The sequence below is a fragment of the Scyliorhinus torazame genome, chromosome 17 (assembly GCF_047496885.1).
Source record: "Scyliorhinus torazame isolate Kashiwa2021f chromosome 17, sScyTor2.1, whole genome shotgun sequence".
Classification (NCBI taxonomy): domain Eukaryota; kingdom Metazoa; phylum Chordata; class Chondrichthyes; order Carcharhiniformes; family Scyliorhinidae; genus Scyliorhinus; species Scyliorhinus torazame.
In genome coordinates, this window is record NC_092723.1 from 158,234,499 (window position 1) to 158,249,220 (window position 14,722).

The 14,722-nt window shown below is 47.8% G+C and overlaps 1 protein-coding gene across 9 annotated transcripts in view; it reads right to left on the reverse strand.

The window, feature by feature from the left end:
• srl (sarcalumenin) overlaps window positions 1-14,722 on the reverse strand; it is a 158,507-nt gene that overhangs the window by 25,037 nt on the left and 118,748 nt on the right. For all 9 annotated transcript variants that reach the window (XM_072481424.1, XM_072481422.1, XM_072481421.1 and 6 more), the window contains 2 exons: window positions 12,301-12,423; window positions 8,153-8,248 (listed from right to left, as the gene is read on the reverse strand). In XM_072481424.1, coding sequence (XP_072337525.1) covers window positions 8,153-8,248; window positions 12,301-12,423 — 219 coding nt within the window. The remainder of the gene's footprint in view (window positions 1-8,152; window positions 8,249-12,300; window positions 12,424-14,722) is intronic.

A 14,722-nucleotide genomic window follows, 5' to 3' on the forward strand; every position in this document is an offset into this window, starting at 1 on the left:
AAACTGTTTGTACATTAGCTGATTTTTGGATGGTTGTGTGGGTGTGTAATTTTTTATGTTATGTTTGGAATCAAAAAGTTTTGTTTTTAAACTTTTTTTATTTTGTCACTTTTTTGTGTTCTCTTGTGAGACCATCACAGTCCAGATTTTCATTAGCGTCCACACATATGCATTTTTCAACATGAACCATTGTAAAATAGGATAGTTAGCACTGCTGCCTCACAGCTCCATGGACCGGGTTCAATTCCGGCCTCGGGTGACTGTGTGGAGTTTGCACTTTCTCTCCATGTCTGCTTCGATTTACCCCGGGTGCTCCGGTTTCCTCCCACAGTCCAAAGATGTGCATGTTAAGTGGATTGGCCATGCTAAATTGCCCTGTGTCCAAAAAGGTTAGGTGGGTTTACTGGGTTACGAGGATAGGGTGGAGGTGTGGGTTGAAGTAGAGTGCTCTTTCCAAGGGCCGGTGCAGACTTGGTGGGAGGAATGGCCTCCTTCTGCACTGCAGATTCTATAATAGCTGATTCCCACCTTCCTTTCAAATCCTAACTAGTTCCCATACTGTTACCTTAACTGACATTGGCAACATCAGCAGGGGCTGAGTTCCTGGTCAGTGCCACCTCACCCAGTGCATTTGTCCTCACAAGTCGTTAACAGTGTCATTTTTAATCTTCAATTTTGAAAATCATTCAGGTCTGTAACTGAACGGCCAAATCAACAATTTCAGTTCTGAAAGCGATGACATGGGAACCGGTCACAGGATAAACAGAAACAATAAACTGGGGCGTGTAGGAATGCATGCGTCAGAGGTTGAGGCAAACATCTGAGTGCTTCAGCACTACATCCCTAAATCATCATTTCTGGAGTGCTCCTTTATGACCAAATAATTCTGACTGTAAAAACAGAAGTCATTTGACTGCAAACATCGAGTCGGATTATTCCTGGATCTGCTCCCATATCTAAACTGAAAATAAACAGGTTTCCCTGATAATACTTTCATCTGTGAAAACCAGGCCACACTGTTATGGTTGGAACTGGTGTTTCACAGAATAAAACGTAATATTGTTTACTGGTGCAAACTCAATTCAACTTCAATGGCAAGTAGCACACATTTAAAGAGATTAACAAAAGCAACAGCTGGAAATTCAAAATATAAGAAGAAAGTGCAGTATGAGAAAATATAAAGGACACATTGGAATCTCGTGGAGACCCTTCATCAGATCTGAAAACTGGGAGATAAATGAACTGCTTTCTAGGATTGAGCAAAAATAGGGAAGGAGGCCACTGCAGGGTGCTGCCCTCCTGTCATGTCATGACCGTTGTGGGCTCAGTCGACAGTTCTCATGCCTCAGAGTCAGAAGGTTGTGGGCTCAAGTTCATCTCCAGAGACAAATGCATAATCTATCCTGACAGTCCAGTGCAGTAATGAGAGAGTGCTGCATAGGAGTGATATGATTTGGCTTACCCTCCACTTTAACAATGAGCACTTGCTTAACATTCTGACACATGCCCCACATTTTAGAATTTCTTTCAGAATTTATTAATGCTGCATAATATGAACAAATTGGCAAAGAAATGAAGATGCATTATCTGAAATTCCTCAGCCACCAGAACCACAGGTGTTTGAATACAGTTCAGCCTCTTTGGTGAGATGTTTTGCCACTGATATGCCACATGTTCTGGACTTATGCTGGTATCCATCCAAAGATTTTCTCTGTTAACCTATATTGTCGCTCCTTCACACTTCAGGGCTACATCACAGCTAGTATTAGCAACAAAAGCTGCTTGGCACAGAAATGCACCCAGTGTTGAATAAAACATCCCGTCTTGAGCTCAAATATATTTAAATAAAAGGGTGCACTAGGGAATTATATCCCAAATAAGATCATTTTGGTTCACTTGAAGCTGGCAACATCTTCCTTCGAGTAGGATGCAACACCCTCTAAACCCCTTGATTAGACAGTGCTTTAGAATCAATCAAGCCAGGTCTCAGTGATGGAGCAGGTAGAGGCCCTGTGGCCAATCCTGGCTAGATCTGATCTTCATCAAACATGCATTCCTTTTGAGATGCTGATTGACTGGTCAGATTATTATATCATAGAATCATAGAGTGATGGATATTGTGAAATTATGATCTGCCGAATATCCCATTTAATATGGCAGCAGTCTTGCCTGACTGTTATCAATTGTATTCACTGTATGTCACTTTACTGGACTTTAGCTTCATGGAATGTTTGCTCGTAATAACTGACAACACTGCAGGGCTTCACAATATCATCAATTTTCACAATTAATTGCTTTTCTTTTCAATGGCATTGACTTTAGGTTTTAACATTTCTAGGGTATGAGGAACAGGACCAATAGCAAATTGTTCTAATTAAATAATAATTATGCCTCAGCCACTTTAAGTGGATGATAAGGTCCTCTTTTTGACACAGTTGTATAATTGAAACTCTGGTTTTCTCAATTAGATTATAGGTTTTACAATGTTTGCCACCTGTGTACATAATTGTTGGAAGTGCAGACTTCCGGTTGCGGCTATGCCTAGGTAGGTTGCACGTTCATCAGCGCCCGCCGGGAACGGACTTTTGGGCTCTTCAGAGGGGCCCCAATGGCAATTGTTCGACGGCTCCCAGTGTGGGAAGGTGACAGCAAGGTTCCCCCGACATTATATGGATTGGACCAGGACTGGAGCGGTCAAAAAAGTGATCCTGGTGCAGCGAAAAGTGCGAGGGAGGAAAAGCAAGATGACGGCGTGTGGAGACCAAGCAGCGTGGGCGCAATGGTCGCAGGAGCAGCAGGAATTCCTCAAACGCTGCTTTGCGGAGCTGAAGACCGAAATACTGGTGCCAATGAAGGCGGCGATTGAGAAGCTTGTGGAGACCCAGAAGGCCCAAGGGGCGGCGATCCAGGAGGTGCGGCAAAATGCCTCGGAGAACGAGGACGAGATCTTGGGCCTGGCGGTGAAGGTGGAGGCGCATGAGGCGCTGCACAAGAGGTGGCAGGAAAAACTTGAGGACCTGGAGAATAGGTCGAGGAGGAAGAATCTTCGGATTCTGGTCTCCCTGAAGGAGTGGAGGGGCCTGATGCCGGGGCATATATGAGCACGATGCTCAATTCGCTGATGGGCGCGGGAGCTTTCCCGAGGCCCCTGGAGCTGGATGGGGCTCATCGGGTCCTGGCAAGGAGACCCAAAGCCAACGAGCCGCCAAGGGCTGTAGTGGTGAGGTTCCTCCGCTTTATGGACAGTGTGTGTCCTGAGATGGGCCAAAAAAGAACAGAGCAGCAGGTGGGAGAACACGGAGATCCGAATTGACCAGGATTGGAGTGCGGAGGTGGCTAAGAAGAGAGCTGGTTTTAACCGGGTTAAGGCAGTTCTCCATCGGAAGGGGGTGAAGTTTGGGATGCTGCAGCCAGCGGATTGTGGGTCACGTTCCAAGATCGGCACCACTATTTTGAAACGCCTGATGAGTCATGGAACTTTATCCAGTCTGAAAAGTTGGACTCAAACTGAGGGTTTGCCGTGGGGGGGATGTTTACTGTGTTTACTGCGTTTGGGGAATGTTCTTTTTGTTTCGGTGCTGGATGGGGATGGGTGAATGGATTTGATGTGGGGGCTGTGGGAGAGTGTGGGCGTCGGTGTTGGAGGGGCAGGGCCCCGTGGAGGAAGAGGGTGGAGGCCCAGGGATGGGGAGTTGGGGTAAGGCCGCAAAAAAGGAGGGGGATGGGCAGTGCTGGAGAGGAGCGTACACTGACTGCCAAGGGATGGGGGGATTCTCATACTGGGGGGTCGATGGAATGGCGGGAGAGGCCGGGGTTAGCAGGAGTCAGCTGACCTACGGGAGTGTCATGGGGGGAGCAGAATGGTTAGATGAGGATCTAGCGGGAGAGGGGGGGGAACTGGGTTGCTGCTGCATTGGCCAAAGGGGAGCTGGAAGTAGGAGAGGTGGTCGGGGCGGGGGTCCGCCGCCTGGGAGACTGGAAGGTGCGGGAGGCGCGGGCACGTGGCTGGCCGAGAAAAGGAGATGGCTAGTCGGCAAGGGGTGGGGTGCGAGGCGAGAAGCCCCCTGATCCGGCTGATAACTTGGAAGGTGAGGTGCCTGAATGGGCCGGTCAAGAGGGCCCGGATGTTCGCGCACTTAAAGGGACTGAAGGCTGACGTGGTTATACTCCAGGAGACACATTTGAAGGTGGCAGATCAGATTAGGCTGAGAAAGGGACGGGTCGGGCAGGTCTTTCATTCAGGGCCGGATGCGAAGAACAGAGGGGTTGCAATACTGGTGGGGAAACGGGTGTCGTTCGAGGCACTGAATATTGTAGCGGATAATGGAGGTCGATATGTGATGGTGAGTGGTAGGTTGCAGGGGATGTGGGTGGTACTGGTGAACGTATATGCCCCGAATTGGGATGATGCCGGATTTATGAAACGCATGTTGGGTCGGATTCCAGATCTGGAAGTAGGAAGCTTGATAATGGGGGGGGGGGGGGGGGGGGGACTTTAACACAGTGCTGGACCCAGCACTGGACCGTTCTAGGTCCAGGACGGGTAAGAGGCTGGCTGCGGCCAAGGTGCTCAGGGGGTTTATGGACCAGAAGGGGGGAGTGGATCCATGGAGGTTTGCCAGGCCGCAGGCCAGGGAATTTTCCTTCTTTTCCCACGTTCATAGAGCCTACTCCCGGATAGATTTTTTTCATTTTGAGTAGGGCGCTAATCCCGAAAGTGGAGGGAACGGAATACTCGGCCATAACCATCATGGACCACGCCCCGCATTGGGTGTAGCTGGAGTTGGGGGAGGAGGGGGACCAGCGCCTGCTGTGGCGCCTTGATGTGGGACTATTGGCGGATGAGGGGGTGTGCGGGCGGGTGCGGGGGTGCATTGAAAGATATTTGGAGGCTAACGACAACGGGGAGGTGCAGGTGGGGGTATAGTCTGGGAGGCGTTACAGGCGGTGGTCAGGGGAGAGCTAATCTCCATTAGGGCCCACAGGGAGAAGAGAGAGAGGAGGGAGAGGGAGTGGTTAGTGGGGGAGATTTTAAGGGTGAACAGGAGTTATGCAGAAGCCCCCGAGGAGGGGCTACTTAGGGAGCGACAGAACCTCCAGACGGAATTCGACCTGATGACTACGGGGAAAGCAGAGGCACAGTGGAGGAAAGCGCAAGGGGCGGTTTATGAGAATGGGGAGAAGGCGAGTCGGAAGCTTCGTAAGAGGGAGGCAGCAAGGGAGATTTGTGGAGTTAGGGATAGAGGGGGGAATACGGTGCGGAGTGCGTTGAGAATAAACAAGGTATTTAGGGACTTCTATGGGGATCTGTACAGGTCTGAGCCCCCAGCGGGGGAGGAGGGGATGCGACGATTCCTAGATCAGCTGAGGTTCCCGAGGGTGGAGGAGGAGCAGGTGGCTGATTTGGGGGTGCCGATTGGGCTGGAGGAGCTGGTTAAAGGATTGGGGAACATGCAGGTGGGGCCGGTTGAATTTTATAGGAAATACGTGGACCTGCTGGGCCCGTTATAGTGAGGACTTTTAATAAGGCGAGTGCAATGTCTAGAGCGCTGATTTCTTTGATCTTGAAGCGGGACAAGGATCCATTGCAATGTGGGTCGTATAGACCGATCGCGCTCCTCAATGTTGACGCTAAGTTGCTGGCGAAGGTGCTGGCTACGAGAATTGAGGACGGTGTCCCGGGGGTGATTCATGAGGACCAGACGGGATTCGTGAAGGGTAGGCAGCTAAATACAAATGTGCGGAGGCTCCTCAATGTGATTATGATGCCCTCGGTGGAGGGGGAAGCGGAGGTAGTGGCAGCTATGGATGCAGAGAAGGCCTTTGACCGGGTGGAGTGGGAGTATCTTTGGGAAGTGTTGCAGAGGTTTAGGTTCGGGGAGGGGTTCATCAGCTGGGTCAGACTGCTATATGGAGCCCCGGTGGTGAGTGTGGCTACGAACCGGCAGGAGGTCGGAGTACTTTCGGCTGTACCGGGGGATGAGACAGTACGAGTATCTCCCTTGTTTGAACTGGCAATTGAGCCGCTGGCCATGGCACTGAGGGAGTCCAGGAAATGGAGGGGATTGGTTCGGGGGGTGGGGGGGGAGAGAGGAACACCGGGTGTCGTTGTATGCCGATGACCTGTTGTTGTATGTTGCGGATCCAGTGGAGGGGATGGCAGAGATCATGCGGATCCTTCGGGAGTTTGGGGACTTTTCGGGGTATAAACTCAACGTAGGGAAGAGTGAGCTCTTTGTGATGCACTCAGGGGACCAGGGAAGGGGGATAGACAAGTTACCGCTCAAGAGGGCGGAAAGGAGCTTTCGGTACCTGGGGATCCAAGTAGCTAGGAGTTGGGAGGCCCTGCACAAGCTCAATTTGACACGGTTGGTGGAGCAGATTGAGGAGGATTTTAAAAGATGGGATATGCTGCCACTCTCACTGGTGGGTAGGGTGCAGTCGGTAAAAATGACGGTCCTTCCGAGGTTTCTCTTTGTGTTCCAGTGCCTTCCCATTTTGATCCCCAAGGCCTTTTTCAAACGCGTAAGCAGGAGCATCATGGGATTAGTGTGGGCGAATAAGACCCCGAGGATGAAGAGGGTGTTTCTGGAGCGTAGCAGGGATAGGGGGGGGGGGGGGCTGGTGCTGCCGGATCCTGGCTATTATTGGGCAGCCAATGTGGCGATGATCCGTAAGTGGGTAATGGAGGGAGAGGGGGTGGCGTTGAAGAGGTTAGAAATGGCGTCCTGTGTGGGCACGAGCCTGAGGGCGCTGGTGACGGCACCGCTGCTGCTCTCGCCGACAAGGTACAGCACGAGTCCGGTGGTGGCGGCGACGCTGAAGATCTGGGGGCAGTGGAGGCGACACGGGTGAGGTGGGGGCCTCGGTTTGGTCCCCGATTCGGGAGAACCATCGGTTAGTCCCGGGAAGGATTGATTGGGGGTTTCGGAGCTGGCATCGGGCAGGGATTAGAAGAATGGGGACCTGTTCATCGATGGGACATTTGCGAGCCTAGCGGTGTTGGAGGAGAAGTTTGGGCTACCCCTGGGAAACGCTTTTAGGTACATGCAAGTGAGGGCGTTTGTGAGGCGGCAGGTGAGGGAATTCCCGCTGCTTCCGGCACGTGGGATTCAGGACAGGGTGATTTCGGGTGTATGGGTTGGAGAAGGCAAGGTTTCAGCGATTTATCAGGAGCTGCAAGAAGAGGAGGCGGCCTCGGTGGAGGAGTTAAAGGGCAAGTGGGAGGAGGAGCTTGGGGAGGAGATAGATGAGGGTCTGTGCGCTGATGCCCTGAGTAGGGTTAGTTCTTCCTCCTCTTGCGCCAGGCTTAGCCTAATACAGTTCAAGTTACTCACAGAGCGCATATGACAGGGGTGAGGTTGAGAAGGTTCTTTGGAGTGAAGGACAGATGTGGGAGGTGCTCGGGGAGCCCAGCAAATCACGTCCATATGTTCTGGTCGTGTCAGGCACTGGATGGGTTTTGGAGGGGTTTTGCGAGGACTATGTCCAAGGTGGTGAGTGCCCGGGTCAAGCCGAGCTGGGGATTAGCATTATTTGGGGTATCGGACGAGCCGGGAGTTCAGGAGGCGAAAGAGGCCGGTATTCTGGCCTTTGGGTCCCTCGTAGCCCGGTGGAGGATTTTGCTACTATGGAATGATGTGAAGCCCCCCAGTGTGGAAGCTTGGATCAATGACATGTCAGGGTTCACCAAGCTGGAGAGAATAAAGTTTGCCTTGCGAGGGTCTGTGCAAGGGTTCCTCAGGCGGTGGCAACCGTTCCTAGACTATCTCGCGGAGCGTTAGGAGGAGGTCAGCAGCAGCAGCAGCCCAGGGGCGGGTGGGGGGGGGTCTCTCGGGGTGGCGTTTGGGTTAAGGTGGGGGGGTTTCCCTATTTGTGCTTTTTACTGTTATATGGGGGGTTACTGTATATGGGGGAAATCCAATGTATAATTTCTATGTTGCGTTCTTGTTGCTTTCTTATTGTTGGGGGGGGGGGGGTTTGTTGAAAATTTGTTGAAAAACTTGAATAAATATATATTTTTAAAAAAATAATTGTTGGAAGTCAACAGTATGATATGATCAGTTCTTTTTAATTTTGCCACATTTTTGAGTTTCGTCACAGTTCACATCTTCATCCAAGTCCATACATATGCATTTTCCTCCTGTCCTACCTGTGATTTCATGTTGTCTCAGCTCATTGTACTTGTATGCTTGCTCCAGGGGTCTAATAGCATTGTGATATATCTTCCGCAACCGCTGTAGTACACCTAGTGAGGGGATGGGATGGGGAACACACAAAATGTATATAAAGGACAAGAAAACACAAATAAACATTTGTCGAGTACACCAATAACTCTGCCTTTCAGAGCATCATTCAATATAATAATATTAATAATAATAATCACTTATTGTCACAAGTAGGCTTCAATGAAGTTACTGTGAAAAGCCCCGAATCGCCACATTCCAGCGCCTTTTCGGGGAGGCCGGTTCGGGAATTGAACCCGCGCTGCTGCCTTGTTCTGCATTACAAGCCAGCTATTTAGTCCAGTGTGCTAAACTCTAATGGACTGCACTCCACTGCTCTGTATAAATGTTCACTGATCCCCAAAGGTATAAAGCGAACTTACCAAAATTGCCAGACATGCCCAAACTATTCCTCACATCCCTAGAAGATTCCTCATCCCACACCTCCACTAATCAACCTTGTGGCTAAATGCAACATAGGTGCCAACTAACCAGAACTGAACAACTGCTCCAGAAAAGCTGATGACTTAAAAGCAGCCTTGAATGTTAGAAATATACACAGAAAATAGAAGCAGGAGTAGACCATTCGGCCCTTCGAGTCTGTTCTGCCATTCATTATGATCATGGCTGATCCTGTTTCTATGAGAGCCCCTCTCACTCTTCTAAACTCCAGTGAATATAATCTTAACCGACTTAGTCTCTCCTCATATGACAGTCCTGCTATCCCAGGAATCAGCCTGGTAAACATTTGCTGCACTCCCTCTATAGCAAGAACATCCTCCCTCAGATAAGGACACCAAAACTGCATGCAATACTGCAGGTATGGCCTCACCAACACCCTATACAATTGCAGTAAAACACCCCTATTCCTATACTCAAATTGTTGCGCTATGAAGGCCAACATACCATTTGCCTTCTTTACTGCCTGCTGTACCTGCGCACTTACGTTCAGCGACAGATGCACGAGGACACCAAGATCTCGCTGAGTATCTATCTCTCTCAATTTACACCCATTCAAATAATAATATGCTTTCTTATTTTTGCTACCGAAGTGGATAACCTCACATTTATCCACATTATACTGCATCTGCCATGCATATGCCCACTCACTCAGCCTGTCCAAATCACACTGAAGCATCTCTGCATTCTAATCATAGCTCACCCCCCCAGCCAACTTTGTATCATCTGCAAATTTGGAGATAATACATTTAGTTCTCTCGTCCAAATGATTAATATATAATGTGAACAGTTGGGGTCCAAAGACAGACTCCTGCAGTACCCCACTAGTCACTGCCTACCAAGAAAAAGAACATTTATTCCAACTCGCTTCCTGTCCGCTAACCAGCTTTCTATCCATCTCAAGACATCACCCGCAATCCCATGTACTTAACTTTACACAATCTGCTATGTGAGACCTTGCCGAAAGTCTTCTGAAAGCCTAAATAAACCACATCCGCCGCTTCTTCCTGGTGAACTCCACTGGTTGCATCTTCAAAGAATTCCAGTAAACACCACGCCATCAGCACTATGACGCAGGTCAATACGAAATGTGGTCTCAGTGCAGGCGGCCATTTTAAGCAACCAACAGGAGCCACCATCTTGTGCCAGAAATGTGGCAACCGACATGGCCCACGGCAATGTCTAGCCTTTGGAAAAGTATGTTCCAGCTTCTGGCCGTGTTGGTCATTTTGCAAAACAGTGTTTTCCGCATCCTCCAGTGGACCAAATCAGATCAGTCAACGAGGTTGATGAGATGCCTCCAAACGAACAGTTGTTCAGCGATCTCATTTCACCGAGGACCAGAAGAGTCCTACCCATGAAGATATAATTTCAAAGAATAACGACTTTAGTAAGAACAAATCTGATTGCATCGAAACCAGATGGAAAAAGTCAGTGTGGATGAATGACTCATTGGTACGATGCAACCTTGACATGGGAACGAGGGCCAACCTCCTCAGTCGGTCCGCTTTGCACAGGCTGAATGCATAGCCAAAAGTCATTGATCGACCGGACTGCCGATAGGCTACAGTAGGAAAAAGATTGAGAAGTTGGGTGAATGTGAACTTGAACTAGGCGTGCACGACACAACATGCATGTTACCGTTTCACATTGTGGACATGAAAATAGAATCCATCATAGGAGCGGATGCATGTGAGGCCCTGAGCGTCAGTTGAGCGGCTGTACGTTCCAGACAGCGGGTGGCCAGCCGAACTCTACAAATCCCAAAGAGGTATGATAGTGCAGTCATTCGATGAGGAAACAGCAGACATCCAGGCAGACGACAAACAGGATGACGAGTCGGAAGATCCAAAGGACATTCCAGACTTTTGTTAACAGTCTTCAAGAAGGTGTATGTAGTCAGTAGCATGATACAGGAGCATATGAGCCCGTATTAATGCATCTACAAGATGTGAATGTTCAGAGAGTGAACAGCCGATGAGCTTCACCCTGGAGTTTGAGCCTATTGATTATTTTACAAATGAGGCAATTACGAAAGTATACCAGCGGCAATGGCGATCTGAGAAGCTTGAATCTTCATTCATTGACGAACTAGAAATCATGGGTGCACAGGCTACCAGATCGACTGGAAGAAAGGAAAAAATGTCACGCTGAAAACCATTAAAACAAAGCTGAAGCAGTTGGGTTGGTGTACTCGCAAAACATTTATGAAAACTGTACCAAATGACTCATTCTTCAATTTCTTCAGTCCTATTGAAGTTCCACAGCATGGAATGTTAAATAAAAGTTCTGCAGCACAACCTGCTGCTGACCTTGAAATTGGTTGCCTCCTGCACGAACACGTAATTCCGTGTGCAATGTTGTATTTTACAGAGGAAGTTTTTGCAGAGGATACCGACTCCGATGATGAATACTACGATGACATATATGACGATTATGAAGATGATGTAGAAAGTAAAGACGTGGAAAGTGAGCCAGATGAAGACGACTATGAAATGCTGGTAAACCTGTTTCACGGGAGTAATGGCGAGCTCGATGAAGGAGCCTGAGTAGCGCTGCTCTGGTGGTTTGGCGGGAATGACGAGGTGGTCACAAGGGTCGCCCAGACTGCGCAGGACACGAGAAGTGCGAAAGCTCTGAATGGCGCACTCCGAAATGAAAAGTGAAATTGCAGTAGCCGACACCTCGGAGGAACAGAATTCAAATAAACTAATAACAGAAGACATCTTGGAGAAACTGGCTCCAGAGGCACATGGTGAATCGTCTCAGGCCTTTGAAATGGTTCCGGTATTCAACTCCCCAATGCTCGAGACTGCTACACAGGAAGATGACCGACAAGCCACAGACAGAGAATATTGAACAATGCAGCAGCAGCAAAGAGCGCCGTGTGAAGAAACGCAAAAGAAAAATGCTGGTTACGCAGATGTGGCCAACGAGGATAAATGCCTTCAAAAAGCGGTACGCCAAAAAGATACGAAGCAAGAGACCGGCACGCAAACCAGTCTTCACAAAAGCTGGCAACAGCCCAAACGATCAGCGGGGTGATCCCATGAGGGAGGCACAATGAGCTGTGCATAAGGGTTATACACCTAGCAGGCATATCATGTCTATGGACACACTAGTTAAATTTGTTTATGCTTAAACCAAATGTGTAAAGTAAAGATATTAATCATGTTTGTATAGAAAGATCAATATCTCCAAAGGGAGGGGAATGTGATGATATGCCTGTGAATAATATTACATGTACTCAGCATTGCGCCCTCCCACCAGCAGGTGGTGTTGGACATCAGTCATGTGACATACGGCTATCGGCAGAAGATTGTGAGGCGTACGCCAGGACAGTCGCACATAAGGGTAGCTCCAGTAGTGTCCATGTAACTCAATCAATAACTTGGTCTAAATAGCATTCTGATTGTTACCTAACCATGTGTACATCAATAAAACATCATTCTAGTTAAGTCACCAGCTGTGGTGTAGAATCATTTATAAAGACAGGATCATGGAACCACAACAAACAGCAGGTTTTTTGTATTTCTGCATGTGTGAAAGTTCCAGAAAATATTCTAATTTTTGCGCATCGAGCCAGAATCCTTCCCCTTCCTGGCAATTGACTTACCGGAGTAATCATCAGATGGGGTCTTCTCATTCAGCCGAAGAGTTTTATCAATGTGATATCGGTTTCTGTAAGGTAACTGTAGCTGAGGCTGCTCTTCCATCTCCGCCTCCACCTCATCTCCTTCTGCAGACAAAGGGAAAGGAAAACATCAGAAATGAACAGCATTTCAGGATTTCAAATGCTCTGAATCCCTACTCCAAACATTTGCTGGAACAACATTCACTCTGTGTCAGCTTTGGATCAATAATAACATTCTCAGCTCTTGTCCCACTTCAACCAGGCTCACACTCCTGGCACAGTACAGAGGGACTGCTGCACTGTCCGAGGTGCCATCTTTCAGATGAAATTTTAAACTGAGGCCCTGTCTGCCTGCCAAGTAGATGTAAAAGATCCCATGTCAGTAATTCAAAGAATAATAATAATCTTTGTCACAAGTAGGCTTGCATTAACACTACAATGAAGTTACTGTGAAAAGCCCTTAGTCGCCATATTCCAGCGCCTGTTCGGGTACACGGAGGGAGAATTCAGAATGTCCAAATTACCTAACAACACGTCTTTCGGGACTTGTGTGGAGGGAAACCGGAGCACCCGGAGGACACCCATAGAGACACAGGGAGAACGTGCAGACCCCACATAGACAGTGCCCCAAGCCGGGAATCGAACCTGGTACCCTGGAGCTGTGAAGCAATAGTGCTACCGAGAAGGGCAAGTGAATTCTTCCAGTGCCCTGACCAATTTTAATCTTCAACTAACAATGTCAAAAACATTTCATCTGGTCATTCATTTCATTGCTGGTTGTGGAATTTTGGTGCATGGAAATTGGGTTTTAGTGTATTATAACAGTGACTACTTATAAATTATTTTAGTGAAATGTTCTTGGATATTCGAAGGATGTGAAAGACACCATAAAAATAGAAGTTATTTCCTTTCTCTGCACAGTGGACGATCATGGTATTCAGGGTGCTGTTTACATCTAACTAGATATCATAATACTGCAACATTGAATTTTATTCTAACTTGCTTCACTCCTGAAGGCACTGATTCATTGTAGGAGTCTTGTTTCATCGATGTTAGCAATTACTGTATTCTGTTGACTGGCTGCTCCATACTCCAAGTGCCTGTAAATTTAAAAAATCAAAATCTGAAACTTTCCTTGAATTCAAAGCTCTAAAAAAACACTTGAGGGATGTGAAGTCAATATGATATTTCTCTATTTTTCTGAGGGCTTCTGCCACATAGCATAGATGCAGTAGTAAAGCCCTTGGGCCTGCTTTGCCATCCTGTTAGTCATGGATGATTTATACTTCAATCCCATTTACCTGCCTTTAACCAAATGTCCCTTTCTACCATTACCCAACAGAAATTAATCTTGAACATTTCAGTTGACCCTCAACATCCACAACTTTTTGGGAGAGACAATTCCAAATTTTTACTGTCTTTTATATGAGGAAATACTTCCTAATTTCACTTCTGAATTGTCTGTCCTGCATTTTAAGATTTTACCTCCTTGTTCATAGAATCCCTGCATTGCGGAAGGAGGCCATTTGTCCCAGTGACTCTGCACCAACCCACTAGAGAGCACCCTACCTAGGACCAATCCCCTGTAACCCCACCTAATCTTTGGACACTAAGGGGCAATTTAGCATGGCCAATCCACCTAATCTGCACAGTGAGAGGAAACCGGAGCACCCGGAGGAAACACACTCAGAGAATATGCAAACTCCACAGTCATCCAAGATCGAAATTGAACCCAGGTACCTGGCGCTGTGAGACAGCAGTGCTAACCACTGTGCCACCCTGTTCTTTGTCTTGTCCTTCCTGTTAGTTGAGCTTCCACTACTCACTTGCAATCATTTTGAAGGTTGAACTGAGGGAGGAGTGGAGCAAGACTGAGTCTCAGAGGTGACTCTTAAAAGGTTTCCTTGTTCAGCAACAATGAATATTCTAGCCACTCTTTGATGGCCTTGCTGAGATTGTGAACTGAACAAAAGCAAAACAGGGCTTCTTTGCTTAAATTTAGTTTGAAGAAAAAATCACTCCCTATAAGATTCACTACTCACCATTAAAGATGCCATTATTTCTGTGTGAGCCTATACAGTGAATGTTAATGGTCTGCTTTCACATAGGAGGTATTAATCCTCCATGCTATGCGATCCATACCACACCAAGCCCACTTGTTCCAGCTGGGGTCCATAGAGGGTGATCAAGAGTAACAGCAGCTGATTTTCCCCCACACTAATGTCAGTTTGGCTCTGTTGGCAACATTCAAGCTCAATCATGGATTGAGCCTATAATCAAGGCTGAGGGAGTGCTCCATTTTCGATTGTGCTTTTTATTAGATGAGGCGTTAAATTAAGGTGTGGGCTGCTTGTTCAAGGGAATATGTAAGGCGTGATTTAACACCCAAAAAACAAAGTCTGGT